The sequence below is a fragment of the Podarcis liolepis genome (assembly GCF_965112155.1).
Source record: "Podarcis liolepis genome assembly, chromosome: 15".
In the NCBI taxonomy this organism is placed as follows: Eukaryota; Metazoa; Chordata; class Lepidosauria; order Squamata; family Lacertidae; genus Podarcis; species Podarcis liolepis.
The window spans coordinates 43,598,136-43,625,221 of record NC_139566.1 but is presented as its reverse complement, the minus strand read 5'-3'; the positions used below and the strand labels follow the sequence as shown (position 1 = coordinate 43,625,221).

Genomic DNA, 27,086 nt, shown 5'->3' with positions numbered 1-27,086 from the left:
ATTATGAGGTAATGGGTGTGAAGCGTGGTTTGTTTTCTGGTTCTTGTTTTGTACTGTTTCGCCCAACTTTTTTCTTTTTTTCCTTATTATTACTGATTTATTTCATTTTATTTATAGATAGATAGATAGATCACTTGATTGTAGGGGGAAATCTTAAAGCCTTTTACAAAAGAGAGAAAAGCAAGGGACGGGTTTCTGTCCCGAGCTGCACCTGACGGACTTCCGGCTGCTCCGGCAGTGGGCGGGGCTTGGGAGGAAGCCTCAACCGACGCCGGTGGAAGCGCCGGCCTGGTTGCCCCGGCAACGCAGCTGCTGTTTTCGCCGCGGCTGCACCTGAGCCTCCGCGCCTGCGCAGTTCCTCTGCCCTCGACGTCACCCCGGCCCCCTCCCTCCTCTTCCCTCCCTCCCCCCGCCCGGGGGCAGCGCTTGCCCCTCCCTCGGCCTCCCTCCCCCCCTCAGGACCCGAGTGGGGCGGGGGGAGCAGCGGCGGCGGCGGCGGCGGCGGGTGAGTATGAGAAGCCCCCCCCCACGACCCCTCATCGCGTTCTTCCCAGCATGCACCGCCTTGGGGGACTGACTCAACCCGCCCCTCCTTCCACACGTTCAGTTGGTGGGGGGTCTTGACGCCTCCTCCCCCGTTTGCGTCACGTGGGGGGCAGAAGAAGGTCCCCAGCCAGGTGAGCAGCTTCTCCTCCAGGACTCCTCCTGTTATGGGGCACCTCCCTCCCCTCCACTGATCAAGGTGGGTGCAGGGGGCACCCTCGGGGGCTGCCAGGGCACAAGCAGGAAGGTGCCCTCTGGCGCCTGCCCTGCCCCTCTTTGCTTGTCTGCTTTTATGCCCATCATTTGGTCAGCTTGGTCAGGGCACCCTCTTGGGGTCCCACAGACCCCACCTTGTGTCCCAGGGCATTGTGGGAAATTCAGAAGCACCTCTGGGAGCAGCTCCCCCTTTCCGCTGGCAGCACCCATGGAGGGGAACACTTTCTGGCGCCTCTTCTGCAGTGGGTCAGAGCTCATTTGCCCCTCTCCCTCCACCATATGGAAAGGGTGTAAGGGGGGACAGGGGCAGGAAGTAAGAATCCGGCCGCATGTTCTAGCCTCCCCATTTCCTGGGAAACAATGGGCATCCTCATTCCCAGGTGAGAAGTCCACTGCCCCTCCCCACTGTGGGGTTGGAGAGGACAGTTCTCCCTCAGGTCAAGTGGGGAGGGGGTATTCCTCCAAGTGGGAGAAAGACTCCAGGAACACATTCATGTTTCAACAAAGCACCTCATACCAGAGAGGGCCAGAGGCAGGACAGTTTCCTCTCCATGTACGTTTGGTGTGAGTATTCCTGCAAAAAGGAACTTTGGGGGAGAAAGTACCCATTCAGTTAAATATCCCACCCTACCTGGCGAAATAGAAATCATAACACTTGTATCTCTTTAGTTAGTACAAGTGGAGAGTAGATTCTCCTCCAAAAAGAAATGGGAAAATAAAAAAGACGCTCACATATCCATGTAAACCCTGAATTGATTGCTTGGGAGTGTTCCCTTTTGTAGAATTTAGGAGAGAACGTGCATGCAATGGGCCTCCCCAGCAACCCGAAAGAGTTCTAGCAAAGAAGATTAATGTAGAGGCAGCCCATATTTGGGCTAAAATGGGACACACTTCATTTGGGCATTGGTTTCCCCAGCAAACAAACAAATAAATAGGTTTTATAGAAGTGGATCCTCCTCCAAGAGGGACACTGGAAAAAGAGACACATACACACACTCACACTCCAAATGTATTGGACTGAAGACACACTGGGATCTTCACAGGGAAGAGGGAAATGTTCTCATTCTGGCTTATGGATGTGTGGATGAAGTGCCTTGAGGGCCAAGAGAGCCCCCAAAGAAGCCTGCTGGAGTTGTCTTTCTAAGGAGGATCAAAACAGCCCATCCTGACAGATGAGGAAAGGGAACCTGCATATGGGACAGATAGAGATGCCACCATACTTTAACCTGCTTCACTTTGCTTCATCCCTGCCCTCGTATTCTTTTCTACCCCACTCTAGATTTAAATCAAGATTGTGGAGCTGGTGGGAAGAGAAGAGAAAGATCTGGGCATTTCTTCCCTATAGAGCTATGGTAGGGTATCTGTGGTATTCCAGATGTTACCGGACTCCCAACTTCCAGCCGCCCCAGCCAGCATGGCCAATGGCTAGGGATGATGGGAGTTGTAGTCCAGCGACATCTGGATTGGCACAGGTTATTCATCCCTGCTATAGAAAAAAGCAAGCCCTTGGTCTTTCTGTCTATTTGGGGGTGGGAGAAATACCCAGAAGCTTTTGTGCAAGTGTGGGACCAGGGTATGCCTTGTGTTTTCCATCTCTGTGTAAGTGCTTGAAGGGGGATGGTTGCAAGTTTTCGCTAAACCGGTTAAAGAGTTATATTGTGGGTGAGAACAAGGCAGTCTCCCCTGAATAATAAGCTCTGAGTGTGATCTCAAAGGGGAGGGGTTCAAAGCATCCTATCCTTGTAAATGAATAGGACAGCTGGCTTATATAGCAGGGGTGGGTAACCTGTGGTCTTCTGGATGTTCTTGGACTACAGCTCCCATAATCCCTGGCCATTGGCTATGCAGATGGGGGTTGGTGGGGATGGGCAACCCAGCAGCCTCTCAAAGGCTACTGGTTCCCCATCCCTGCCATATAGCAAAGAGGTGAAGACAGTTGGGGAAAAAGGCTCACTGTCCCTTCCATTAGAGAGAGAAAGAGAAATCAGGGCACTCCAACAGTGGGGTTCATGTACAGTTAAAAAGGCCGCAAGGTCTCTCTCTCCCGCCTTCGCCTTCCCCAAGTCAGGGAACTGATTCTGTCTTTTCAGTGCCTTGGGCACCTCAGCCTTATGGGCTGCCTCTTTCCATCTTGGATTTTTCTTCAAGGGGAAAGGCCAGTTTGTGCATCTCTCTTTGATTAGGCAACAAAGGTGGGTGTTTTCCCTCCTGCCACTTGGTCTCTGCAGTGACTCTGCTTCTTCCCCTGCTCAGCATTTCATGGGGGAATTGGGATTCCTTTCTGGAGTCTCTTGGGAGCAGTGGCAAGTGGGGAAGAGGGGAGTTGCCTGCTCTGCTGCCCCTCTTTCTCAGAATGTGTGACCCCACTGGCAAAAGTGCTAGCCTCATTTATTTAACTCAGCATACATTGGACTCACTTTTCTTCTATCCCTGCAGGAATCCTGTTCCATGGGAACCGTCCTTTATCAAGGGTGCTGGGAATTGTAGCTATGTGAGGGGTAAACTACAGTTTCCAGGATTCTTTGGGGGTGGGTTCTTTAAATGTATGGAGTTTACACAGCCTCCTAACCACGTCTAATGTGAAATCTTATCCCCACCCCCTTTGCCAGCTCTGGTCCCAGTGTTGTATTTTGTCTGTAAAATACAAATACTCTACCCTGGAGCTGTTGGATTTCAGGGGAGAGTTGGCTTTGGTCTGGTTTCCCTTTCAGCTTAGAGAGAGGAAGGATTCTGAAGGGCAGCGCTGTGTCTGAGCTGCGGGAGGGGAGGGGGAGAGGTGACCTTATCGCCATCATCATCTCCCTTTGCAGCAGTCACATCGCCGTCGCATCGCGTGGACAAGCAGAGGGGAAGGATGGGAGCATTGTGGCATGTGTGGGAAGGAGGGCTTGGATCTGGGCGCAAGCCCGCCTGGCTGTCCTGTCCTTTGTGGAAATGCTAACAAGGCAAGGCAAGGCACGCTTCTCCCCGGAAATGGAGTTCCTCCCAGCTACCGGGCTGGCCGGCCGTGGTCTGCATATTTCTTCGGCTTAAGCCCAAGGTGGGACATAAGGGTGGGTGGGTTTTAGTTTTTGCTCATCACTGGAGCTGGGAAATGTGAAATTTATTAAGGTATGTTGCTAAGTTGTGGCAGTGCGTTTGGAAATGTAACCTAAGACGGACGTAGAGAGGCGCTTTGGCATCTCGGGGGGGGGGTGTAAGACTGCCGTCCGCATTGCAGGTTCATAAGAGATCCAGGAGACTTTCCTGCTTTGGGGGATGTGGAATGCTTGAGCAAAAGGTATTTCTCTCTCCATTCTTAAGTAGCAGCAATTAACCATCTTAATACTGTATTGCTGTTGCTGGCTTTCAAACTGGACTTGCAACAATCCCTCCCGTTTCTTAATTGTTTCTTCTTTTGACTATAAATAAATCATGATTATTCTGAGATTGATTGTGTGAGAGTCTTGGTTTGTAGGGGAACTTGTCTATTTTTGATTAACAGAAATATTTGGTTTTCCTTCCTCATCTAAATTAGTTTAATTTAGTAGACTTTTTGAATCACCTTAGCCAAATTATCTCACTTACTGATTAAATCAGTTGCAGCATGTGCCTCACACACATACCCCACCTGTATTTTGTAGAATTTGAAGTCTGATCACAATCTTTGTTACTATATGTTTTCAACTTAAAAGGTGGGGCAGCCATGTCTGAGGGAGGGGTTGCCTTTGTAAAAGAATAGGTAAAATTAATATATTAGACATTAGCAATAATATTTGGCCTTCTTCCTAATAATTTTTGCATCTGCTATCCAGTTTTAGATTTTATACAAAAATTGCTATAACATATAAATCACTGCTAGTTTGTAAAGTCTGAGTACAAATTTTGATTAGTAATTGATTTTTTTTTTCAATGCCATTGCTTTTTAATTGGTCCAGTTGAGCTCTACCTATGTAAAATAGAAAATTGCTACTGTTAAGAAATAATGAATGGGACACAATCCCTTGTGATTAGATGGGCAGGAACAATGGGCAGCCCCCCCCACTTCATTCTTGTTAGCTGGCAGGTAATTGGAATCTGTTTACCTCTGAAGACTGTGGAAATGGCATAAAGCTTTAGAATAGCAGAAGAAAGAAAAATTTCTTCTGGGTTTGGTACAGATGACACTTGTAGTCTGTCATTCCTTTTATTTTAGATGATTGAAGTACTCAAAGTTGCTGAAAGTTAAGAAATTGCATTAAGAGTGACATTTAACTTTAAAAACTAATTTGTAAGTTAATGCTGGTGCAGCCTACTGTAGTAATTAACTTATTAGTATTTGTTATATAGCCAGTTTTTAATGGTGGAGGACATTACTTGTTTGCTTGCAGTCAGTGATTAACAAAGTGTGTGTGTGCATTTTGTAAGACAAGGGACGAATGGCTCGTTCACTAAGTTTGATGTTCATGGGGGCATTGGACTCTAGTGGCTGGAAAAGAGTCTGTCATAATTACTGTGTAGATGATTGTGGTGTCCGCTTTTAATAATTTTAAAAAGAGGTAAAGATTTTTGGAATTATCTGAGGCTAAACTTTGATGACTCGTTCCTTTTGCAGGCATTCCCTCTCTCCCCTTTACTGCAGTCCACAGTTGAAAGCCATCATATTGCAGCAAGACCCCTGCTGTGTCTCACAAGCATCTCCACCTTTTCAGAACTTGGCTGGAATATTTTTCCAACTGAATTCTTTCTCAGGCTGCTTCTGCTACATCACTGTAAAAAAATGGTGCTGCTTGGGTGAGGCTAAGCAAGACAGGTTGCCCTGTCTGTAAATGAGAAGTATCCTTCTCTCTTTGCCCTCAAAGCTGTGCAACCAGGACTTGTTGATTCAGCTGTGCAGATGGTGGTCTGCTAAAGAAACTTTAAAGCAACCTCAATCCCTGCCTGCTTCTTACGTCTTTGTTTCAAAATTAATGTAAAACAAACAACTTAGTAGTGATTATATTTTTATCTGCACAGATAGAAATGGTTCGCACTCATTCTTCTGTGCTCTGCTTGCCTTCGATTCCCATGAACACAAGCTTTTGTGATTTTAAAATAAGGACTAAGTTTCTAGTCCTGACTGTTGAAGTGGTGAATTTCTAATGCTGAAGAAAGTTGTCCACCTCAGTTGGAGAATAAATTGATTAAGGCAGAGTAATGTAGCCCTGGTGGCTTCATGGGTTTCTCTCTGCTGGGTTGTTGGGTTGCCTGTAGTGGAATCTGGCATTTGCCAAGGCCTTGTCCGCACTATGCTGTCAGCAAGTGGCAGGTTGCCATTCCGCCTTAGCAGCAGAGTGCTTGCCTGCTTTGGGGATATGGATGGAAGCGTAGTGCTTGCATCGTGATGGGAAGAGGTGCGGGGCCAGTGACTTGCTTCTTTGTGAAAAAGGTATGTTGGGCTAGATGGATCCTTGATCTGATGAAGTATAGATTAAGAGGTTTTAAAAATGTAGTGCACAAAGATCTGTTCTGCTTGCATGGCATGACCAGAGTGTGTTTCTGCAAAAGTGTGGAAGAAGCCCTTATGCTGCAGGGAGACAATAACTTTTAAGAGTTGAAAGTGGTATGTTCAGATGTCTGCCGCTGCTTCCACGGTGTACACACTCTGCTCTTTCATTCTCTTGAACAAACAGGTCTTGCAAGACAGAATCAGAATTCAAAATGACCTTAACAGATTGGAGAAATGGGCTCAAGCTAACAAAATGAATTTCAGTAAGGACAAATGTAAGGTTCTGCACTTAAGAAGGAAGAACCAGATGCACAAAGATAGGCTGGGGGACACCTGGCTTACTAGCAGTACATGTAAAAAAAATCTAGGGGTCCTTGGTGGACCACAAGCTTAACATGAGCTAATGCTCTTCTAGGCTGCATCAACAGAAGTAGATGGGTAGCCGTGTTGGTCTGCCATAGTCAAAATAAAAAAAATCCTTCCTGTAGCACCTTAAAGACCAACTAAGTTAGTTCTTGGTATAAGCTTTTGTGTGAAGTGTGCATGCACACGAAAGCTTATACCAAGAACTAACTTAGTTGGTCTTTAAGGTGCTACAGGAAGGATTTTTTTTATTTCAACAGAAGTATTCTGCCTTAGTCAGACCACACCTGGAATACTGTGACCAGTTGTGGACACTGCAATTTAAGAAGGATGTTGAAAAGCTAGGAAGTGTGCAGAGAATGGCAACCAAGATGATCAAGGATCTGGAAACCAAGCCTTTACGAAAAATGCTTGAAGGAGCTGGGTATGTTTAGCCTGGAGAAGAGGAAATTGAGAGGAGAGAGCTGTCTTCAGATGTCTTAAGGGCTGTTACATGTAAGAGGGTGCATGCTTGTTTTCTCCTGCCCTTGAGGGTAGGACTCAAGGCAATGGCTTCAAGTTACAAGAAAGGAGTTTCCGACTAAACATTTGGAAAAACTTTCTGACAGTGAGATCTGTTCGGCAGTGGAGCAGACTCCCATGAGAGATGGCGGACTCTCCTTCCTTGGAGGTTTTTCAGCAGAGGGTGGATGGCCATCTGTCATGGAGGCTTTAGCTGAGAGTCCTGCCTTGCAGGGGGTTGGACTAGATGACCATTGGGGCCTTTCCAACTCTAAGATTGTATGATTCTAAGCTCTTGGGGCGCTGTTAGAATTTGCAAATTGTGGTGACAGGAAAGTGAGTGTGGCTTGCTTACCATGGGCAACTATGGCCCTCTCCTCTCACCTCAGCTTCATGAAAAATGCTGCCCATCTCCAGCCTCCGATAACTACCCACCCAGGAAGGGTGGAAGTATGTTAATTTCAGGGCTTTGAGATTGCAGCCCAAGACGTCCCTAAATTATCCAAGATTCATTGATAGTATACAGAGTGTGTTGCTTCAGTTCTTCCATATCTTCAGCGCTAATAACCACTTTTAGGAAAGTGGTGTTTTTTAAAATGTCAGCACACACCACTGGGAGGTGCAGCTGTCCCGTCCCCGTCCCCCCCATCCCCAGATTGTGCCTCAGTATCTGTATAAGCATTTGCAGGCTCTACTTGCTACCATTCCCACCCACCCATGTCTGTATTTTAGGAAAAGATAACAGCACTAAAGGCTGCCAGAAGCAACCTCTCTGACACCAGTAACACCCCAAGTTTTGATGTTAGTTGATATGGAGGCAGGATGGAGAGATTCAGCATTCAGAAGTCCCACAGCCAGACTAGAAGTGTCTTTGTATTTAATATGCATGGGGGCTTCATGTTGCTGCCATCAGCTGGGGGTTACTTTAGGCAGGGAGGGGGATCTCACCTTTCCTTCTTCTGCTGGAGTGCTGAGGATAATCCTACCAGATGCTGCTATGTTTGTTTTTGGAGGATGAGGAATCCCTCATTAGCACCAGTAAAGGATCCCCTCCACCCCCCCAAAAAAAAACCAACACCTAAATACCAACATTACAAGAGGGTTATTCCTCAGGATTGCAGCAGGGGAGGAAAAGGTTAAATCCCCCCATGCGTGATCCCATTAACTGCCTTCCAAGTTTTTAAAAAAACAAAAACCCTGCATATTAAGTGAAAAGATGTATTTAACCTCCCTCTACTAGGAGTGTCAGAGCTTCAGAAATGACAGACACACATTTTTTCTGAGTGTAAACAGAATCCTTGCAACAGAACAGCTGCTTCAAACAGTCCCCCCCCCCCCCGAAAATGTCTCACAGTAAGAGCATCCCTCTCATAGAATCTGCAAAGCACCCACTTAACAGTAATTTCTACTGGAGAGGCTGTTTGAAGTGGGCTAAAAATAGACACTTTAAAAAATTCAGCCACTCAGGGCTGCTTGCAAGCGTAAGCAGAGGGTGGGGCAGTTTGCCGCATCTCTGAAGCCAGTAGACTACAGCCATCCAAGATTAAATTTTCAGAAGTGTTTTTGCAGATGAGTATAGACTGCTGGGTACCTTTCAGATGTGGTTTTGGTGATAACATATTTTGAGTGCATATGGATGTATACCTTTTAACTTTTCAGTTTCCAGCTGCTCAGAAGAGACTGCTGTAAATTTGCCATTTTTTGTTCTGCCCAGAAAATTGGGAGAGTAGGGAGGGATAATAGTACAAACTATGCAGAATGAGGTGGTAGAATTTTGGATTGTGCTACTTTAGGCTGCTTTAGGTGAGGTAGTCTCATTTTTATTAATGTGTTGTTAAAAACACATATTTGCATGCAATTAGTGAAAACTAGCATGTTGAAGAGTCGGCCTTGAAGAGTGGGCCATGCTAAGCCTTTTCCCCAGTGGACTGATTCTAGTTCAGCCTTTGCTACCCTGGTGACACCAGATGTTTTGGACTACAACCCTAGCCAGCACATCCACATTTACTGCATTTACTGCATATACATTTACTTCGCGATCAGAAGCTCGGCGGTTCGAATCCCCACGACGGGGTGAGCTCCCGTTGCTCAGTCCCTGCTCCTGCCAACCTAGCAGTTTGAAAGCACGTCAAAGTGCAAGTACGATAGATAAATAGGTACTGCTCCAGCGGGAAGGTAAACGACATTTCCGTGCGCTGCTCTAGTTCGCCAGAAGCGGCTTAGTCCTGGCCACGTGACCTGACAGCTGTACGCCGGCTCCCTCGTCCAGTAAAGCAAAATGAGCGCCGCAACCACAGAGTTGTCCGCGACTGGACCTGATGGGGTTAGCCTTAACCTTTACTTCCTCCCAGTAACTCCATGTTCTCTCAGTTTTTTAGAATGACAACACAGGACAAGCCCCCTGTAGGAAGTGGTTTGCATTTATGTGGGGAGGGGGGTGTTGATTAAAAAATCAGACACAAGACCCATTTGCCTTTCAAAGTGGCACAGCTGCAAATTTCACCATGTTCTTCCACATAATCTATAAAATGGTTCTGAGGGAGCATGGGGTGGTAGGAGAAGAGTATGAGACTTGTGGATGCTGATGTGGCCAACCATGTGTCTTCAGTCTCTTCCCCTCCCATCTCCTGTCTCTGCACACTTTTTTGATGTCTGGCTGCCAGTATGTGAGCCCTGGTGTGCAGCTGACAGCAGGTGGTGGTTATAGGAACCTGAGGTGGGAGATTGACTTTAGATAGAGAAGCCTTCAGAAGTGGATTTCCCTAAGGATTAAAACAAACAAACCACCCACCCCTTGGCAAGTAGAAGTATAGCACAACAGAGGGGGAGGGAGAGAGGGAGATGGATTAGAACATTTCTCCCTGATGTACTAGTTTTCCATTTGCAGATGTTTGGGGAGAGCATAGAATGCTCCCTGAAGTGGTACAATCCACTCTGTCCCCTCATGATTGTTCTACATCGTTCTGCTTCATGTGCAGACCAACCCTCCCTCCTTCCTGCTAGCACTCTGTTGGCTGTTGCACCTCTGTGCATCCATTGTTGCGCAGGGATGGGAGACCTCCAGATGTGGTTGGGCTGCAGCTCCTCATCAGTCCAGGCAGCATGGCCAGTTGCTGGGATCTGTAGTCCATCAACATCTGGAGGCCACAGATCCCCCACCTTTGTTGTGAAGGAAACAACATGGCCTGGAGCTTTGGACAGCCCCAACAATTATAAGATGCAAGGCACAAAGCGGCAGCAGCCCTTGGGCTCCACCCAGATGGAGTAATTTCATTGCATTAGGTCACATGAAGGTGTTTCTGTTGTCCTGGGCCTTGGCACCTGGTTGTCTTTCTAAGATGGCTGTTGCAACATTGGCTCTCAGGTATGAGCTATATTAAACTGCACCTACCATTGTTGGCTCAACAACCCAACGCCCTCCAGTTCTAGCTGAACTTCTAGCACCCCTGACTTTTGGCCATGCAGGCTGAATCTGATCAGAGTTGGAGTCAAATAACATGGAAAGGGCCCGTGGTCAGTCACACCTGGCCCTGTGACAATCTTCCCTCCCTGATTTAAAGTAAATTGCATCAGTTTTCCAGAAAGCATCTTGGGGGAAATTAGAAAAGCGTCCCTATTGCTTATCTCTGCTCATTTCCTGAGTGCATTGGGGTGTTCCTCTTGATAGCCTTTGAGACTTTCTCCTCTTAATTGTTCTTCCGTTGCTGCTCCATCAGAGACTTGCCACAGTACCTAAAAATAACTCCACAGTGATATTAAGACCTGAGACATTCAGAGGTCGACTGAAAGGAGACTACAGCATTCTGTCTGGGAGATTGGGGTGGTGGGGGGGAATGTACACTTCATAAAACATGTCATATGCCTTTAAAAATAGAAAATGTTTAGAGGCTTTTTATATTCTTCTGAAAAGAACATGAGCTCACTGAGCTTCTTAAAGGGCTGGTTCCATATTTTTCTGGAAACTACCTGTGCCTTTTGGTTGTGAACTCAACCAGTAAGAAGACCAGGCATTACAGTGCTGGCAGAGGACACATTTTTAAGTGTCTGGGCACCAGGATCTACCGTATTTTTCGCTCTATAAGACACACCAGACCACAAGACGCACCTAGTTTTTGGAGGAGGAAAACAAGGGGGGGAAATTCTGAATCTCAGAAGCCAGAACAGCAAGAGGGATCGCTGTGCAGTGAAAGCAGCAATCCCTCTTGCTGTTCTGGCTTCTGGGATAGCTGCGCAGCCTGCATTCGCTCCATAAGACGCACACACATTTCCCCTTACTTTTTAGGAGGGAAAAGTGAGTCTTATAGAGCAAAAAATACGGTAATTGCTAGTTGCTTTGGTGACTAGATGCCTTGGATTTTCATGCTCTACTAATTTTATTTAAAAAACTAAAAACAACTTTATTTGGCATTACCTATGACATATGCCTTTGTTTTGCTGACTGGTCGGAATCATGCCCTTCACCCAGTTGTGGATGGTTGGTGGACTGGACTGAGAGGAGGATCTCCCAGGGGAAGAAACTGGTAGAAGAAAGGAAAGCTCCCAGGTGAGAGCTAGCAGGGTGGGGTCCAGCCATGTGAGACAAGGGGTCAGAGCTGCCTTTGGAAGAGGACTCTGCACTTTCTTCTCTCTCTCTCTCTCTCTCTCTCTCTGTTTTTGTTTAGATTAGTTCCTTTTATCTTACAGTATTATGAAAAAGCTGCAATCAAATTGTGTTAAAAGGAATCATTCCCCCTTCACCCAGCCCTGCTTTAAAAACCAGCATTCCTCCTTTTCATTTATTGCCCTATTTATTCCTGCTCTACTTAGTACTTAACCATGGTTTCCACAAAGCAATTCTGGAGACAGTTCCTGTTCTTGTTTTATTTTTATGATTTTTCCCTCTAGCATGTTTAGTGTTATTGTATTAAGATTTACTGGTGCTGCTGTCCTTTTAAAATCTTAGTAATAAAAGGTATTTTTTTAAAATAATAAATCTCAGAATCTTTTAAAACATCCTTCTTAGGTGGCACTGAGTTATCAGTGGAATGCTGAAACTGGTGCCACAACTGTGTTTGCATGCTTGCATTTTTTTAATACCGTATTTTGCGCTCCATAGGATGCACCGGCCCATAGGACGCACCTAGTTTTTTTGGAGGGAAATAAAGGGGAAAAAATTATTTCCCCCCCAGGTGCGGGGCTGGAAGAACCAGGTCGGGGAACAGCGGGAAGGCGCGCTCTGCCTCCCTGCTGTCCCCCGAGCTTGTGGGGCTGGCGATGGGGAGAAGTGTGCTGAGCCCGGGACTGGAGGCAGCTCTGCGCAGCCATCGGGAGCTGGGTGGGGCTTCGCGCCCCGGTCCCGATGGCCGCGCAGAGGCCTAGGGGTGGTACTTGGACCATGGGCCAAAGGTTTCCCTCCCCTAGTTTAGAGAAATGGTGTGGGGAAGAGGAGAGGAAGAGAGAAAAAGAGATGAAAGCTTTGTTCTTTGTACAGTGTAGAGTTCAAAGTCAGCCTTAGGTTAGAACACTGCCTTTTTTTGCCTTTTTTAGTGTTGGTACTCATAAAAGTGCCGTGGGTGCCAGCACAAAATGGCTGCCATGTGCAGAAAGAAAGAAAAAAGAGGTTCCAGTGAGTTCTGGAAGGCTACTGAACAAGCCTTTTCCAAAGGCCTCCTTTCTCCCTCTAGAACAAGCAGAGGCGTAGCAAGGTCAGGTGGTACCCAGTGCGGAATTTTTTTTGTCACCCCCCCCCATGAGTTGGGAGTGGTGGGTGGGCGACATGGCTCTTGGGCAGCTGGAAGGAGCCCCGCCCTTCCACTTCCCTGCTGGTCACCAGGCGACCGACAACACATCAGGGGGCCTGTCCTCCGCCTCCTTTTTCGTGTGCCGTGAAGGACTCTCCAGTGCAGCCAGCAGGTAGAGCCCCTTCTTGCTGGGGGGCTGCCCATTTTTGACTCCCCTGCGCCTGGGAGAGCCCTCCTCCACCCCCCCAAGCCCACCGGGAGCGTGGCCAAGAGGCCGCTCAAACATTCGGTTCCTAACTTAGCAGAGGAAGATTTTCCTCCACCCTCCTGGCCTCTCTTGATTCCTCTGAGCAGCCAATGCCCCCTGGTTCAAGGGCTCAATGGTGGGGGGCTGTGTGCATGGAGCAAGGGAGGGTCAGTCGGGCTCCGCGGGGCATCTGCTCCGCTCTTGGCCGGCCTCCAGCGCCCTTCTCCTCCTTCCTCCTCCAGGGCTCAGGATGCCTCACAAGCACCAGGGGGGGCAGCCAGACGGGAGAGGATGTGCAGCCCCCGAGAGGGACACCAGGGGGAGCCCAGGGAGCACACCAAATGTCCCTCCAGAGAGCACCGCCCTCAGACAGAGAACTCCCAAGCCTCCCTCGAGCTGTCAAAATGAAGGGGGGAGGCCGCCGGCAAAGTGGTGCAGCTCCCCCCTTCCCCCGACAACTCAGGGTAGGCTTGAGTGTCGTGGGTGTCACGCCAAATGGCACCCCCCTCAGTGATGACACTCGGGGCGGTCCGCCTCCACCGCACCCCCCTTCCTACACCTCTGAGAACAAGGTGCTCCAACCTTTCATACCAAGTAGGCCACAAGAGTACTTTGACATGATGGAACCCATGGGCTGCACACTGCTTTGTGGGGGGAGGGAGAAAATCCAAAATTTGACACACACCCCCCAGCCCTCATGCTGCCTTCTTAAAACCTGGTAAGCACTTGCCCGGCTTCAGGGAAAAGATCAGAGAGCTCTGACAGGGTAGATGGTCGTTTTGTATAATCCTGATGGTCTCAGTGGAGCTGGACCTGCACAAGTTGTTATTTCCTAAGCAGCTGATAAATTTATAATCCATTTTAGAAGGGGGGTGGGGGTCTTTGCTTGCCAGGAGATACTGTCAGGGTTGTGGTGGTCCATTAGCAAGGTTCTTCTGACTTTTCAGCCAGCAATATCAAGGTGTGACTATATAGCACTGGAACGGCTGGGTTTTTTTTAAAAAAAAAACACAAACCTCAGATAAAATGAAATAATTTGGTTTGTTTTTGTTGCAGATCACTGCTCCAAGAATGCAGTCGCCAAGAGTGCGATGGGGCCGTAGCTCAGTGATAAGAGTGCATGCTTTGCCTGCCAAAGGTTCTGTCCCTCCAGCTAAAAGGGTCTTACGTATCGGGGCTGAGAGAGAGAGCCCTCAGTGAGGCCCCGAGAGCTGCTGCTAGTAGGATAGATTGCCCAAAAGGTTTCATTTGGCCAAAGGTAGCTTCAGATGTCAGTACATTCAGATTTACGACTGATTCAGACATCGGACACCTCAGGTTGTATCCAATGTAGTGCTAAGTTAAAGTCACTTACTGGTGTAACTTGTTCCTCTGACAAAATGTTTTGTGCTGGCAGAAGATTGCTGGCAACGAGTTTCTGCTAGTGCAGCTGCTGTGTTGGATTCCTCTGTTGTGCAACATTAAAACTGACCCACCTCCTAGCATAAGCACCCTTGCACTAGCAGACAGAGAACTTTGGCTACAGCCCCTCACGTGGACCACCAACAAAGGCTGGTGCCTGGAGACTCGAATGTCAAATGCTCCGAGTGCTACAGGGTGGAGGCCTGTTTCATTTAATTCATTCACTTGCTCTGTTTGCATGCTGTCTTTTGCCCAAAGAGCTTAAGGCAACATATGTACAGTGGTGCCTCGCAAGACGAAATTAATTCGTTCCGCAAGTTTTTTCTTCTTGCGAGTTTTTCGTCTTGCGATGCACGGTTTCCCATAGGAATGCATTGAAAATCAATTAATGCGTTCCTAGGGAAACCGACTTCAGACCAGGTCCGGGGACAGTCTGTCCCCGGACCTCTTCTGAAGGCTGGGGGGGGGGAGACAAGGGCTTTTCTTCCCACCCCCAGCATTTTAAAAAAACCCGGGACAGCGGAGGGCTTCTCCGCTGTCCGGGGCGATCTTAAAATGCTGGCGGGCGGCATTTTAAAATCGCCCCAGACAGCGGAGGACTTCTCCGCTGCCGGGGCGATTTAAAAGCCCCTGGGAAGGCAGGCAGGGGGGACAAAGACTTTTGCCCCCCGCCAGCCTTCAGAAGAGGTCCTGGACCTCTTCTGAAGGCTGGCGGGGGCGAAAGTCTTTGCTCCCCCCGCCTGCCTTCAAAAGCTGTCCGGCCCAGGCTTCCCGGACCTTTCCGCCAGCAGCGGCAGCGCTGCCGCTGCTGGCGGAGACTTGCCGGCATGCCGAAGCCTGCGCGCAACGCGCCCAGGCTTCGCGGATGTCTCCGCCAGCAGCGGCATCGCTGCCGCTGCTGGCGGAGACTTGCCGGCATGCCGAAGCCTGCGCGCAACGCGCCCAGGCTTCGCGGATCTCTCCGCCAGCAGCGGCATCGCTGCCGCTGCTGGCGGAGACTTGCCGGCATGCCGAAGCCTGCGCGCAACGCGCCCAGGCTTCGCGGATGTCTCCGCCAGCAGCGGCATCGCTGCCGCTGCTGGCGGAGACTTGCCGGCATGCCGAAGCCTGCGCGCAACGCGCCCAGGCTTCGCGGATCTCTCCGCCAGCAGCGGCATCGCTGCCGCTGCTGGCGGAGACTTGCCGGCATGCCGAAGCCTGCGCGCAACGCGCCCAGGCTTCGCGGATGTCTCCGCCAGCAGCGGCATCGCTGCCGCTGCTGGCGGAGACTTGCCGGCATGCCGAAGCCTGCGCGCAACGCGCCCAGGCTTCGCGGATCTCTCCGCCAGCAGCGGCATCGCTGCCGCTGCTGGCGGAGACTTGCCGGCATGCCGAAGCCTGCGCGCAACGCGCCCAGGCTTCGCGGATGTCTCCGCCAGCAGCGGCATCGCTGCCGCTGCTGGCGGAGACTTGCCGGCATGCCGAAGCCTGCGCGCAGTGCGCCCAGGCTTCGCGGACCTCTCCTGCCTTCAAAAGCCGTCCGGGATAGCAGGAAGCGCTTCCCTGCTATCCCGGACTGCTTTTAAAATGCTGGCGCTGGGGAGCAAAGCCTTTCGGCCCCCGCCAGCCTTCCAGGACCTCTTCTGAAGGCCGGAGGGGGGGAAAAGGCTTTGCTCCCCACCGCTAGCATTTAAAAGAGGTCCCCGGAGATTTCCCTATGGGCTTTCGTCTTGCGAAGCAAGCCCATAGGGAAATTCGTTTTGCGAAGTGCCTCCAAAACGGAAAACCCTTTCGTCTAGCGGGTTTTCCGTCTTGCGAGGCGTTCGTCTTGCGGGGTACCACTGTAGTCTCCCACCACCCTGGCCGTCTTTTATCATCACAGCAGTCTTCTGAAAGTGAGTTGGACTGAGAGGCAGTGCCTGGCCAGTGAACTTCATGACCGAGCATTTGTGTGCATGTGTGTAGAGGTGACATTTGCCTGTACTTTTAGGTGGCTTCACACTACCATTTGATAAAGTACTTCAGGATAAAGCCAGTCTCTCTCAGCTAAAACTGGTTAGCAATGTTTGGGGATGCTTTTCAGCAGTTAATTGTGGTTTAGCTTCTAGTATTCCACAAAGGGAGGAAACATATTCCTTTCATAGACCAACTGCTGGGCAACCAGAGTCACACACACACACCCCAGCTGGAAATGTCCCCTTTCACTGCTTTTGGACTCTGGCACTGGACTCTCTTTCGCCTGGGCTGGTAATGCTTCATTGGTAGAGCAGATATTTCACATAGCGGTGAAGGTCGGGAATCTTGGGAATGGCACTCCCTCCCCCCTCCCTCCCTGGCACACAGACCTCCATGGCAGGAGTAGAGAGGCTCTTTTCTGCTTAACCTCTCGTCAGCTCAAGCCAACTCAGGAAGCTGTAGTCCAAGACAGCTGAATGGCGGCAGTTTAGGGAGCGCTGAGGCACACCCAGCTGTGTGGAATGCTTCCGCCTGCACCAGTCCCTCCACCGGTTGCCAGGCCTTTGGTGTCTCCATAAGTGAGCATCAACACGCCTTGTTGGTTGGGGGGACGACAACAGCAGACTTCCCATGCTCCCATGTGTGCTGCAGCAGCACTCAGTCCTGGGTACAGGAAGCTGCTGTCTGGTCTTGTCCTTGGAAGATCCCTGGAACTGTGTGTCTGCTGTTGTGAAGGTGTTGTCTGCGGCAGCATCTGGCAGTTGCCTCCTTCTCCAGATTCCATGAGTGATTATTTGCTAGTGAGCTGTGAACTTTAACAATTCCAGTTCTTTGCCATCTTAACTTCAGGCTCCCACCTCCTGTCTCCATCAGGTGTCATCAGCAAAGAAACAGTAAATGCAAATGTTTACATAGAGTAACCAGAATAAGACTTGTTGGTTGAATGTTTCCAGGAGCATCAACTGCTTTGTGCATGCTGGCATATACTGGAAATGCTACAAAGCTAATGGATGGGGCCCCCATTTAGTTTTTGTGTTTTTTGTATTTCAGTGGGAACATGTTTTAAATTAATAATGTGTGACTTGCACAAAACAAAATCTCCCACTTGCCTTTCTTGCTGGTAAGCCTCTCCCCTGCCCCACCCCCACCTGCTTTCAGAGTCCAAAGGGCTTGCTGCGAGATGATTGGCTGGGTGAGTCGTACCATGCCTAGGAAGGGAGCACCATTTCCCCGCTATGTCACCCACTCAGTGGGAATTCAGCAAGCACTTAAGGAATCTGAGACGCAGTAAAGCTTTTAGCTGTGCAGACAAGGCTGGCTCATTGGAGAGAGATAATGTAGCTAAGAAATATTGACAGCGTTAGTGAAGGATGGGCCTTGAGGCCATGAACGAAATGGAATGGGCTGTTTATAAAGGCCCCCCCCTCCCCGGGTTTTAGCCAAGGATATGCCGCTTCAAAGCAAGTCAGAGATGGCACTGCTGTACTCTACACCATGTCTCCATTGCTGCGTTTTAATTTTGCTTTTTTGAAGTCTGAATGCATACAGCTTGGGCAAGTTAATGTGTTCTTTGACAGAGACTGCTTGATAGGTTTGGGGAGTTGAGCCTTACGCACAAAACTAAGAGAGAGGAGCTCTGAAGCTATAAAAGAAATGGGAAAACAAGGGCTGTCTGTGGGTTCCCATTATTTACCAATACTCAACCCAACTAGTTAATTGAGGTTGTTGAATTCACAGCCGTGCTTTCGTGATTCTAAGGCAGTTGCAGAAATCAAGAGTCCCACCAGAACACTTTTGAGCTGTGTCTCTCCGTTGCAAAGAGATCTTTACTGGAGACTCTCTCTTGGTTTAGAATTGTTTACAAAACTTAATCCTGATCCAGGATCCTTCTGCTGTAAATTGCATGAAAGCTCCATTGTTTTGTGGAACAAGCTTCTGCACAAACTTGCTCTTCTATTTCTGCAAGGATGCTCTGTTTTTTGGGGAGATCTCCAACTCCCCCTCTCCTGGCCTTTAATCTGTCAAGGACACACATGCTACCAGAACTACAAAAGTTAACTCAGACCTTTGAGTTGTCCAAGTGGCTATGTGAAGTCTTTTAAAAAGAGAGGTTCTTCATTCAAGAAAAAGCACTAAAGCAGGCATGTCCAACAGTTAGATCGTGGACATCTGCTGTAGATCACTGGTGGATCATCGGCTCCCCACAAAGAAGCTGAACAACTGTGGCTTCCCTAAATAAAGCTCAACATTTTATCTCCTCCTTGGAAAAACTCAACAACTTTGACCCAAATCCCAAAAAAGGGGGTAGATCACTGCCAGTTTTTAACTGTGTGAGTAGATCACAGTCTCTTGGGAGTTGGCCACCCCTGCACTAAAGCTTATCATAAGGGAAGGATCCTCAGTGATTGATCACATTGCCAGTAACAGGTCCTGGGTTCAATTCCTGGCATCTTCAGTTAAAATAATCAGATAGCAGGTAATGTGGAATAGCTTTCTCTGCCAGTGACCCTGGAGTGATGCAGCCAGTCAAGAGTAGACCACCCTCAGCAGATAAAGCAGCTTCATGCATGTATCACAGCACACTTTAGACACTGATAAGGCTCCAAAATACCCAACCAAGCTCCAGACCATAGGCTTACTTAGAGTAGACCCATTGAAATCAAAGGACCTCAATTAGTCATGTTCATTGATTTCAGTGGGTCTCTTCTGGGTAGGATGTTTGCTCTTAGTTTTTCATGCAGAAGTAGAGCAGAAGCGACACACTGTTTGAGGGCTGGTAGTAGTCTGGCACATGTGTTTATAACATCGCAGTATTGGTTTCTGTCTAGACGGGGCTGCTGATCCCAGTAAGGCTTCCTCTTGGGTAATGTTGTTGTTTAGTCACTTAGTCATGCCCGACTCTTCGTGACCCCCTGGACCAGAGCACGCCAGGCCCTCCTGTCTTCCACTGCCTCCCGCAGTTTGGTCAAACTCATGCTGGTAGCTTCGAGAACACTGTCCAACCATCTCGTCCTCTTCGTCCCCTTCTCCTTGTGCCCTCCATCTTTCCCAACATCAGGGTCTTTTCCAGGGTGAATAGGAGCTGTGATAAGACAGAGACAGGATTGTCTTTGGTGTCGTTTGCCCTCCTCATGGAAGAAATGAGAGTTTGTGTCTACAAACCAGGCTGCATAGCTTTTGTTTTTATAAAACAAGCATGTCAACTAAGCACCTCTTGTGAGTGAGTGGTAGGCTGGAGGGCAAGTGTCCTCCTACCCGGTTTGAGGGTGGGCCCCCATGCCAGTCATTGCTTAGACAGAAAGCATCCTGGTTTGTGCCCCCCCCCCCCTGATTGCAAACAGCATCACCTTAAGTTACAAAGAGACTGGTCAATCTCCATAGCTGGTCAATTAAAAAAACCCCGTAACCTATTAGCAATCATTACCTGTTGCTACTAGCTAATGTCTCTAGCGTTTTTACTGAAATGTTTTACAGTCTTTATTTCCACAACCATTCTCTAGCCTAAGAGGTAAGCTAGACCAGACTTCTCCAAGCTGTGGCCCTCCAGGTGTCCAGAACTACAGCATGTGCTGGCTGGGGCTGATAGGAGTTGTAGTTCAGAACATTTGGAAGGCACCAGGTTGGGAAAGGATAGCCTAGGCCTTTGCCTGAAGTCCCAGGCGGTATCCACGACAGTGGAGCGGGCCTCTGAAACATGGTTCAGCTCCTCTGCCGCACACCTTCCCCCAGTCTGTGCGTGAAGCTTCATCTCAGCAGAGGCTGCTCCCAAGGTCTTGCTGCTTCTCTCCGGCAGCTGTGGGTTGCAGTAAACTCTGGCCATCAGCCTCAAGTGCCTGGTTCACTGACAGACCATGCAGTAGCCCTTTCCGTTCATCCAGTCCCACTGACTCTAGGTCTCTCAGATTTGGTGTGTGTTCTGTTGTGGCCTGTTAGAGATCACTAGCATAGTGCTGTTCAGATGCTGATCTCCCACCAAACCCAGACAGCATGGCTAGTGGTCAGGAATTACAGAAGTTGTAGTCCAACAATCCCTGGAGGGCCACAAACTCCCCATTCCTGCTCTTGGACCAGAAGCAGCTGGAAGCATGAGTGTCTTATCAGCTGCGGCAGCATACCTGCTACAAGTAGATGTTTTTTCACAAAAAGGTTTCCTGGTGGTGGTGGGTTTCCTTGCCATTCTGAGCTGTTCAGTGCTGCTCAGCTGCAGCCTTTGCTGGCCCTGTGAATGTTTGTTTGCTGTTGGTTTGTAAGATCGTGGCTTATCGGCGGGCTTCCCCGTCTATGAGGGATTACAGTCTCTCTCTAAATGTAGCTCAGGGAGGTGACTGGCAGCTCATACTCCTGGGTTTTCTCAGAACTCCACTTCAGTCTGCTAAAGGGATTAGGGCCCTGAAGTCTGTCTGGCACTAATCCTTTTAATATGCTGACTGCAAACAAATGAGCACCTGGTGGTGTCCTCTGCCCCCACCCCCATCATGAGCATGGCTACCCTGAATGCACTGGGGTTTCCACAACTGGAAACATCCACATCCTAGTTGAAAGTGTCCATGCTGCAGAAAGGGAATGGCCTTCTCTGCACATGGGCTCATTTTGGCACAGCTGCATTGATCAAAAGCTCACTTGCTTTGCCCTGGACTTGGAAACTGCAAGGGAAAAGGCCCCTGATTTGGTCTCAAAGTGCTGTGTTTCCTCTCTTCTGCCCTTCACTCAGCAGGTTCACTGGATGTCAGGATGGCGACATCAAACCTGGAGAACCAGCTGCACAGCGCCCAGAAGAACCTGCTCTTCCTCCAGCGGCAACACGCAGACACCCTCAAGGGGCTGCATGCTGAGATTCGGCGACTACAGCAGCACTGCACAGGTAATGTGGCCCAAGCCACCTTTGCTTCCAAGCAGCTTCCCTTTGTTCTGCTCGGGGCGTTTCTGCTCTTGTCCTCTGCTTCTCTCCAATGTCAGTCCCCTCTTCATGCTGTCCCCACATTGCTTCATACTGGAAAGGCCAGTACCTTTTGACAGCAGCATCTGGGGTTTGGGACTTTCTCCCCAAAGAGCTCTGTGTGTCTACCTCTCTGCTAGCCTTTGGTATGCATCTAAACCTGGCTTCCCAGGGAAGACTCTCAGCTGATTTAGAGTGACCTAAAGAGTTTTGGTAAGACAACTAGTCATATTAGAGTAGACACACCAAAGTCAATAGACTGAAGTACGTTAACTCCAATGGGTCTGCTCTTGAGTAGGATGGTTTGTTCAATTTTTGTTTTGTTTTGTAGCCCACCTTTTGTGGTGGGGCAGGAATGTTTGACATAAAGATCCTGCTGCAATTGATCACCCAGTTCTGGGAGCCGCAAGACTTTGAATGTTTTGTGAAAATGTTCTGTTTATGAGTTTTGCAAATGGGCAAGTTTTCTCCAGCTTTCCTAACTCTGCATGTTTTTCAGATCTGACGTACGAATTGACTCTCAAAAGCTCAGACTCAGCAGGTGAGTGGTCTCAACCATCTTCTATTTAGAGGATGTGGAAAGTGCTGGCAATGACAAGGAGAGAATCTTGAGCACTTTCTAGGCACCTTCTTGGAGTGTTGCATTGAAGTTGTTTTGCAAAGAAGTTCAAATGAACACTGTAGGCCAGGAGTTTATGGAACTTTCTTACACTGAAGCCCTCCTTCCATCAGGGAGAACCAACATCAAGGCTGATCAAGATAAGGAGTGGATGCTGTGGCTGGTGGTGTTCACTCTTGTGACAACTAGCAATGTTGCCTCAGCTTCTGGTTGTGCTAATTCACTTCCCAGCATTTACTTGAATGTCAGTTTTGACAGAAGTGCTCCCATAATCTCCCCAAAACAGGCTGGTTCAAATTGCACCTCCCTCTTCACAGATTTGATTTTCATAGACTCACAGAGTCATAGCGTTGGAAATGACCACAAGGGTCATCTAGTCCAACTGCAATGGAGGAATATTTTGCCCAACATGGACTCGAACCCACAACCTTGAGATTAGAAATCTCCCAGGTAGCTTTTTTGGGGGGGAATGGACTGTATAAGCATAGGTTGCCAGCGTTCAAAACTCCCATTATTCCAGGTGCGACAGGGAATTTCATTAGCGCAAGTAGTTTCTGAGCTCTGGGAGCCGTACTGAGAGTTGTAAATGTGTGGAAGTGATAGGCAAACAGACCCTTCCTAGTCCTACTGACAATTTTAGAGCCCTTTCGTCTTAACCTTTTTATATTTTCTCAAACCTCAAAAAAATATACTGTCCTCTATACTTTATTTGCCATGCCTCTCCCCAGCCTTGAAGCCTCACTGAATGTTTCTATTTGGCTCCTATACTGTCTTCTTCTGCTGCCTCCTTGCCTTTATCCCTGGGCTGCACGGAGTCACTCTCCATGTGCACACACACTCTTTCTGAGCCCATATCTCTTTCTTTACACAATCCCCTCTCCTACTTCAAGTATACTCTGGTAATTGGAACTACTGGATTGCCCCCTGTTCCCTTCCTGACAGTCTGATGGGATTATAATGCAGACTCTTGGAAAGTTTGTGCCTTGCGTGTTTATGGGCCTGTTCTGTCAGATATGCAGATTTTGTAAGCATATCTTGCTGTTTTATGTTTCTCAGTTTGAGAAACGCCAGCATTCTAAGAGCTCTCTGAGATTCTGCTACTAAAGTTCAGTGATTCTCATGCCTTGAAGAATTTGGGAGAAGAGCAAACACTTCAGCCACTTCCTTCCAAGAAATGCTTAGCATTTCCTTATTGTTCCAATGTTGTGCAGCTGCTTTTGCTCTAGTTTCTTACCTTAATCACCTTTGTGGCAGGAAAACATGTTTCTTAGTGAGTTTGCTTGACTGTACATGGTGTAAAACTCTTTGCCTGCCTGCTCTTTCAGAAAGTGGGACTTCAAGAAGTGAAGAACTCAAAAGGAAGTGTGAAGAACTTGAGGCCCAGCTGAAAGTGAAAGAGGCTGAAAACAATGAGCTATTAAAGGAACTGGAGCAAAAGAATGCAATGATAATGGTGCTTGAGAACACCATCAAGGAGAGGGAAAAGAAGTATTTAGAAGAACTGAAAATGAAAAGCCATAAGCTGAACATGCTGTCGAGTGAACTGGAGCAGCGCGCCAGCACGATTGCGTACCTCACCTCACAGCTGCACGCAACCAAGAAGAAGCTCATGAGTTCAAGTGGGACTTCTGACAGCTCTCCATCCGGGAGCCCAGTGCTGTCCAGCTACAAACCAGCCCCTCCCAAAGATAAGCTCCCAGAGACTCCGCGGCGCAGAATGAAGAAAAGCTTGTCCACCCCCCTCAATCCTGAATTTGAAGAGGCCTACAGATTAGGATCGGATAGCCGCAAACTGCTGTTACGGGAGCCGGTTGATGCTATGCCTGATCCCACTCCCTTCTTACTGGCAAGGGAAACTGCCGAGATCCACCTTATCAAAGAGAGGCCTTTAGTCATTCCACCGATTCCTTCGGAACGCACCTCTGCTGAGCCCCACAGCCCAGCCCGGGAGAAGCAGCACAAGGCTCACGTTGGTGTGGCACACCGAATCCACCACGTTGCTTCACCCCAGGCGCAGCCAGAGGTTGAGACACTAGCAGTGGATCAGGTGAATGGGAGCAAAGTGGTCCGAAAACATTCAGGGACAGATAGAACTGTTTAAGCATACTGTCTGGAGGTGACTCTCTTATGCACTGTGATCACAAATAGGGTTAATTGCATCTGCAGTCACTCCCCCCCCTCAAATCCCATATGCATGCCAAATTCTTTCCATCACTAGAATAACCTCCTCCAATGGATTCCCCAATATGACTATCTACTTAATGAAACGCTGTGGCCAAACTCAGGTGTCTGCCTGACTGCTTGCTTCCAATGCTCCTTCATTTATTCTAAGCGCACTTGTGGGCAAATGCCCAGGCAAAACAGTCTGCATTATTAATCAATAGTAATGACAGAGTCTGATAGCCTCCTAATGATAGCCCTGCAGCACTGTGTATTGGCTGCTAATGGTTCAAGCCTTCCATGTATGTATCACTTCGCACAGTCATGACAAATCCTTCTTTTTGGGGAGGGGCAGCGCTGACCACCAGTGTGAGAAGAAAAAGAACAGCTGAGTGACCCCTCCTCCCTCCATCACATGGTCTGGATCACAGTGTTCATATTTTCTGTTACGTTTTTATCTACAGCTACTAAAATCCCAACAAACTCTATTTTATTAACCCTGGCTGATCTTGTTTTGTGTCCTTTGTTCAATATTTGAAATAGTTTTCCACAATTACAACTGGCTGTTTCCTTTTGGGGCAGGGGAAAGAAAGGGGAAACCTACAAACACAATGGAGGTTTTACGGTTTCTGCTTAATAGAGAGAGTAAAGCTGTGCATCTTTTAAACTCTGGAGATGCAATGTACTCCTGCAGGCCAGGCTTTTCCTCCTGCCCGTACGCCTGCCAGATGGAAACTTGTACAACTTGAGCAGTTTGCGTAGCTGACACTTGGAGGAAGAGGTCCTTACCTTTTCTGTGGAAGATTCCTCCAGTTTTGGTTGTGCCCAATCAGAAATGCAGCTTGCTGCTTTGCAGCCATAACAAGACTCATTTTTCAATCTTATGACGACTGTATCCTTGCTGACAAAGGAAAGCCTATCATTTTTGAATTTCCACCCCCTATTTAAGTTTATAAATAATCACATCTATTTTGTGGGGAGAGGTTATGAAATTTGTTTTACATTTTAATCTTAATGGTAAAAAGTCACCTCATGGAAAGTTTAATCAAAGCACAGAGCAGAAGCACCAGTTTCTGGTGGTGGTGTTTTTTTAAAGGCTACTCAGCCAGAAGCCTGAAACTAACTTCTTAAACTATATGGCAAAGATGGAAAGCTACAGCTGGTATCAGCAAATAACATTTTCAAAATGTTCCTCATTTAAAATGTGCCTTTAACTGAAAATCTAGCCCTTATGATACGAATGGTGAACCTGTGACCCTCCAGATGCTATGGACAACAGCTTCCCTTTGGCTTCAGCCAGCATAGCCAGTGGTGGAGGATGATGGGAGTTCTAGTCCAGCACCATCTAAAGAGCCACAAGTTCCCCATCCCTGCCTTACGCTCACCTACTGAAAAGTGCTTATTACTTCATCTTAGGACAGCATAGCAATACTGCTAAATGGAGCTAGTTTCAAAAACAGGGAAATTTTTGAATTTCCTCCTCTCCTTCCAAAATCTATTTCTTAAACTCTGTTTCAGATTGATATTTTGCACACACCCCTAAAAAAATCTGAAATGAAGTACAGTGGTACCTCTGGTTACGTACTTAATTCGTTCCGGAGGTCCGTTCTTGACCTGAAACTGTTCTTAACCTGAAGCACCACTTTAGCTAATGGGGCCTCCCGCTGCTGCCACGCCACCGTGGCACGATTTCTGTTCCCATCCTGAAGCGAAGTTCTTAACCCAAGGTAATATTTCTGGGTTAGGGGAGTCTGTAACCTGAAGCGTATGTAACCCGAGGCACCACTGTATTTGCAATGGGAACTCCTGCATGCGCCACTGTCTACTCTCACCCAATAGCTTTCCACTGTGCCCATGCATCTAGAGGGCTTCATTTCTGGAGAAAGCTGCGCCTGCATCTCAGAACTCTGCAACTGCAGCAGCCGCTTAGTCTATGTTCCTAACTACCAACCCTTTATCAAGGTGCCCTGTAATATCTGCCAGTCCCCTTTATTTGTGTTGCTTTTCTGTAAGAATTTGACCCATATGTTTGCTTTTGATATTCCTTTTCATGTTGGGATTTTTCTTTTTGGTAAACATTAAAGCTCTTCCTGGAGAATGTTAAAGGAAGCATATACTTTCGACAAGATACCACTGGTTTGGATCCCTTACTTACCTATATCTCCCAGTTATTCATGTGTCCAATGCTGATGACAAGCATCCATTCTAAGATGCTGAGAAAAGTACACTGTGAAATTAAAAATTGGGCTTAACCTTTCTTACAATAATGCAAACTAATTAAATAGTTGTTGTTGTGTGGTTTGACTGGGGGTCCTAAACAGCATTGAATCTGAGGAAGGATGGCTGAAGAATAAACAATGAAATCAAAGTATTTACACCTGCTGGCTAACCACAAACACCAAAGAAAGGTTTATTTTCAAACAAGTTGCAATATATAAAATGTAAGGAATCCTACTCAAAAATTAGTTTTAAACAAATCTACAGTACATATCTTCAGCAGCTGGAAACAAGGAGATTCCAGTGTTTTTCTGTATCTTCTCTCATCAACAGAATTAGCCTTTGCATCTGGCCACTAATCAGCATTCAATGTGAGGCAAACTCCTTGAAGTACCCAGTGAGAAATATGTCTTGTGGTATAAAGATCAGCTTCAAAGACCAAGCCAACGCCCATCGCGTTCCTGCGCATAGATGTTGTGTACACTGGAGTCCGGAAGGTGTTCTAGAGAGAAACAAAGTCAAAGTGTTACTATACACACATACACACATTCTATTTACTCTGGTTGCTAAAGGCATATTATAAAGATTGCTGACCACTAGGCAAAACTGATTCTGTGCTCTGCAGAGCAGTACACTAAGTATATGAGAGGGCACTGAGTGACTGTTTTTATAATTACAAGGTAGGGGGAAATGAAAGGGCCTTTTCGGCGGTAGTGCTCTCCCTGTGGAATGCCCTCCCATCAGATGTCAAGGAGATTAAGAACTATACAACTTCCAGAAGA

The 27,086-nt window shown here is 48.0% G+C and overlaps 2 protein-coding genes across 8 annotated transcripts in view; one reads left to right on the top strand and one right to left on the bottom strand.

Moving 5' to 3' along the window:
* The first annotated feature begins 308 nt into the window (after nt 1-308).
* CCDC92 (coiled-coil domain containing 92) lies at nt 309-24,589 on the top strand. Of its 6 annotated transcripts, none has more exons than XM_083476748.1 (4): nt 309-505; nt 21,087-21,233; nt 21,808-21,849; nt 23,253-24,589. In XM_083476748.1, the coding sequence occupies exons 2-4, from the start codon at nt 21,104-21,106 to the stop codon at nt 24,026-24,028; spliced, it is 948 nt and encodes a 315-aa protein (XP_083332874.1). In that variant the 5' UTR covers nt 309-505; nt 21,087-21,103; the 3' UTR covers nt 24,029-24,589. The 6 variants fall into 6 exon arrangements, with proteins under 6 accessions (XP_083332874.1, XP_083332876.1, XP_083332879.1 ...); XM_083476750.1 differs by having other exon boundaries at nt 21,084-21,233; XM_083476753.1 differs by having other exon boundaries at nt 324-677; nt 21,084-21,233.
* Nucleotides 24,590-26,473: 1,884 nt separating this feature from the next.
* DNAH10 (dynein axonemal heavy chain 10) overlaps nt 26,474-27,086 on the bottom strand; it is a 123,301-nt gene continuing 122,688 nt past the window's right edge. For both annotated transcript variants that reach the window (XM_083476578.1, XM_083476579.1), the window contains one exon: nt 26,474-26,806. In XM_083476578.1, coding sequence (XP_083332704.1) covers nt 26,660-26,806 — 147 coding nt within the window. In that variant the 3' untranslated portion in view covers nt 26,474-26,659. The remainder of the gene's footprint in view (nt 26,807-27,086) is intronic.